This window comes from Podarcis melisellensis, assembly GCF_964234715.1.
Source record: "Podarcis melisellensis genome assembly, chromosome: 12".
In the NCBI taxonomy this organism is placed as follows: Eukaryota; Metazoa; Chordata; class Lepidosauria; order Squamata; family Lacertidae; genus Podarcis; species Podarcis melisellensis.
The window spans coordinates 12,822,117-12,826,364 of record NC_138544.1 but is presented as its reverse complement, the minus strand read 5'-3'; the positions used below and the strand labels follow the sequence as shown (position 1 = coordinate 12,826,364).

Below are 4,248 nucleotides of genomic sequence, written 5' to 3'. Positions count from 1 at the left end.
CTTTGCTGTGTTATTTCAGTTATTCTCTATGAACGAAATTTGGTGAAATGCAAAATGGTAGTATGGCTAACTGCCAGAGTTTTATGCCCTAATGCTAGGGTGGGAGGTATGAACTCCCATCTTTTGACATTTTCATGTACAGTGGTGCCTCGCAAGACGAAATTAATTTGTTCCGCGAGTTTTTTCTTCTTGCAAGTTTTTTATCTTGCGAAGCACGGTTTCCCATAGGAATGCATTGAAAATCAATTAATGCGTACCTATGGAAACCGCTTGCCGGGCTGGCGGTGCGGAGAAGGGCTTTTCTCCCCATCGCAAGCCTTCAGGACAGGTCCGGGAACAGAGGGGAAGGCACGTTGCGCTTCTTCTCTGTCCCCAGACCTGTTCTGAAGGCTGTCGGTCCACTGCCAGCCTTCAGAACAGGCATCCGAAGGCTGGCGCGGGGAGGAGGTCTCTCCGCCCCACCGCCAGCCTTCGGAGGAGGTCCGAGGACAGTGGGGAAGACGCACTGCACTTCCCTGCTGTCCCCGGAGATTTCCCTATGGGCTTTCATCTTGCGAAGGAAGCCCATAGGGAAATTCGTCTGGCGAAGCACCTCGAAAAACGGAAAACTCTTCTTGCGAGTTTTCCGTCTTGCGAGCTACCGCTGTACCTACTTAAAAGGCCTTCAGGAGGTGTGCCAAAAGATCAATAGACAGCGCCTATCTGATAAGTAACAAGCCACTCACCCACAGTTCCTCCCATCTTGAGCATAAGTTTCCTGGGGGAAAAAGAACTTTTAAATTGACTTGTGTTTGAGCAAAGATCATTGTGTAACATTACTAATGGAAACACATGCAAATTTAAAATTATACAGGATTTGGCTTAACGTAGTGATTGTACATTGTTATGCTGCCAGGATATCTGTTGGCTGCCTATTACTAACACACCATTAACTTGCTTCATTTTCTAAATGGCTTGATTAAACGGTTGAAGCTAAGGGGAAATGTGTAGGCAGCAGGGCTCCTAGGTAAGCAGTTTTTTAAAAGCTGTACCCATCTTCTAGTACTCATAGCGCCCCTCTAGTATGACTAATGAAAACAAAGTTTGGAGCTCAGCAACTGCAGGTGTGCATTATTCCTGTTCCTCCCCCACTTGCAATAGTCCCTTATATTTGGAACAGCAAAAGACTCTCTTCAACAATCTCATATTTTGTGCTCTCAGCAGAAAGGTAGGAGAGCTAACACTGTTGCCTATGTGAGCATTTGGTGAGAAAAGATGGTTCTGCAATTAATGGGGCTCATTATATTACACACATAAAACGGGTGGGTTTTTAAATATTTCGGTTGAACCTAGATATAATTCAGAGCCGTGGAAGCTGATGTTACTCATCACAGCCTTTAGAAAAAAGACAAAAGATAGCGTAAATAAAAATTTTCATTACTATTACTTAAACTATTTCTAAAGCAACAACTGTCTTAGCTGAATGAGCCTTGATAGCATTCAATTTTCTTGAGGATTTCATTTGCCAAGGAAGCAATCGCCATATCAGCATGGAAGCTAAAAAAAAGAGGAGGGAAACCAGTTTAGCATCATACAGCAAGAGGAATGACAGAGAACTAAGAGCAGGTTTCATTCCATATACCATCTTGACCCACAGCTGCCACATTATCTGTTAAAGAAATTTTCCTGCCTTTAAAGAGCCATTGTCCCTCTGCAAAATTGTTTCAGTGCTCTAAAATCAAGCCAGAACGATTTGCTCTTTTCCTGGTGAGCTCATGTAGCATAATATAGTTACAGCATTTGGCCAAGCAGCCTAGAGTGATTCTTAGGTCAGTTGCAACACAGATTAATTGGTAGCTAACCCAGGGAAAGTACAAGGTTCTCGTGGAAGAGAAAAGAGAATTTGGGGTGGGGGGGGAGAGTTGAGTGATGAATGTTGGCAGCACCTGAGCAAAGAGGCATAAAATGGATGTAAGGAAGCAGGAAAAAAGGGTCTGCATACTGTGCCGCACTTAACGCTTTTGATACTCATGTGGAAAACTAGCAGAAAATGGATCTAGTAACAATGACAACCCTCCACACCCGGACCGAAAATGGAAAAAAAGGCATCAAAAGTGGGATGGAGCTGATGTTTAGGGTAAGGATTAGGAGAAAGCATTGGGTTCCCCATAGGCTTCTTCAGCAGCTCTGCCTGGAAATCATCCCCTAAAATGTAAACATTCAATCAATGTACTTTGTACAAACCTAATATCCACATAATGTAATCTGTGGGCAACCTAGTCAGATGAATGCAGTACAAAAAAATAAAATTAGATGATTATTCTTAATGCTGAGATGGAAAACCTGTGGCCCTCCAGTTGTTGCTACAACCCTCACAATGCTTAACCATTGGCAATAGTTGCTGGGACCAGTAGGAATTAAGAGTCCGACAGTTGCCCACCCCCTGACCTACATAATCCACACAAATTATGTAGTTTGAAAATGTGTTGCCAATAACTTGAGTCAATAGAGGAATGCATGTAATAGAGGAATGCAGGCAAATGGCTTAGCTGAAAAGGCAAGTCACCTGCTTTTTAGATGCATGGTCTTCAGGCATAAGCAAGAATCAAACCATACTTGCATAACATTTTTAAAAACAGCAAGAGGCTATTTAATTAACACCTCTAGAACACAGATGAAGGGCACTATAAAAAACAAGGGAAGAGACTACAACCCAATGAACTACATGCATGCACATGCAGGGGGGGAAAAAACAAGGCAGAAGGTAAAAAAAGGTACCAAAAGCACTTCAAAAAGATATTTCTACAGAGAAAAAGAACTGCCTATCCACAGTAGAGACAGGGCAGCTCTGGAGGGAGGGACAAGAAGAAAGAGCCCTGCTTATCTAAATCAAAGAGGTTTTGCTTCATAAGGGCTTGATACAGAATCCTAAAAAGCCAATGCTCATTGGAATTAAGTGCTCTTTGAAAAAAAATATTGCCTACTTAGCCACAAGAGAAACTAGAATTACTAGTCATGGGGAAGCACAGCCTATCGGGAGGTGCAGCGCCACACGTCTTGGTAGTTTTGTGTACCAGATGAGCAATGCAACGGGGAATGACTCAAAAGTGGGGCCGTGCCCCAGGCTGCCGAGAAGTTCATGACAAAGCAGAGATTTTCTTTAATCAATGTATTAAATCTATATCCCACCCTAAGGCAAACACAGTGGGTAACATGCTTTAAAGACGGGTAGAAACTATAAAGATGTTTTTAATAATGAGGTGCAGTAAACCGAGATTCTCATTTTACAGACAGGAAACTGGGGCAAAGAGAATGTGACACGCCTAAGTCATGACTCCACTAAGATCTGAGCACATGTCCACTGCCAATACCCAGTTAACAGCCATTTCTCTGAAAATCGAGAGTAAACATTTTGTTGAAACTAAGGGAAATGAGATATATACATAACCACAATTGGGTTATTAGGGTTAGGGATTAGGGATGGAGGAGGAATCAATCTGAAACAGCTTCTGTCCAAGCCGCTTCCTGTTTCCTCCCCACAAATGGGCAACAATTCTATATTACAAAAATAGATACAGTACGGATAAAAGAGTCAAGGCCCACGTGTTAGTATAGCACAATTTCAGAAGTATTAGTACAAGTATTTGCATGGAGGTTTTCAGATAATATCCCTAATTAGAGTCCACACACTTAATCTTCTGGAATATGTCATTCAGTTGGATCCTACGGCAAGGACCCCGGCAGAATCAGACTTGGGTGTCCTCCCACAAGGAAGGGAACATTTAGCTTAGCCAAGCAGGCGCCAGGACTTGGCTCCTGCTCTACTGTGGGCTCAGCAGCTGCCATGCCTTACTGCAGTAACAGTGGCTGGCAGTAACTACTGTGGCAAAGAGTGGCTGGCTTAACTAGCAGCAATCCTAAAAGCAAGCACTGGGGGTTGGTGGTTGTGTGCTGCCATGAGGAGTTAGGATTAAGCAGCTGTGGAATAAGACACTGCTTGCATTAGCAGATCTGGATGACTGGGAACTATCAGTGGACATCCAGGTCTTCACATATTTACTTTGCAAGAAGACACACCATTCTGTGTACCTCAAAGGATTTAAAGGCCCCCTACTGCCATTTGTCTCAAAGAAGGCACAGGCAGCATGCAGGACTCTCAGACTAGTATGGGGATGTGCGGTGCAATGTTGGAAGGGAAAGAAAGGAAAGGAAATGGGCCACATAGCTCTGGTCTGCCACATCAGAGGATCCAAAGAAAAGTAGCTGAGA

At 43.4% G+C, this 4,248-nt stretch overlaps 1 protein-coding gene across 4 annotated transcripts in view; it reads right to left on the bottom strand.

Annotated features, from left to right (window-relative positions):
* Positions 1-912: 912 nt before the first annotated feature.
* Positions 913-4,248, bottom strand: part of ULK4 (unc-51 like kinase 4) — a 174,818-nt gene continuing 171,482 nt past the window's right edge. For all 4 annotated transcript variants that reach the window (XM_081882917.1, XM_081882916.1, XM_081882919.1 and 1 more), the window contains exon 37: positions 913-1,536. In XM_081882917.1, the coding sequence (XP_081739043.1) occupies positions 1,455-1,536 (82 nt within the window). In that variant the 3' untranslated portion in view covers positions 913-1,454. The remainder of the gene's footprint in view (positions 1,537-4,248) is intronic.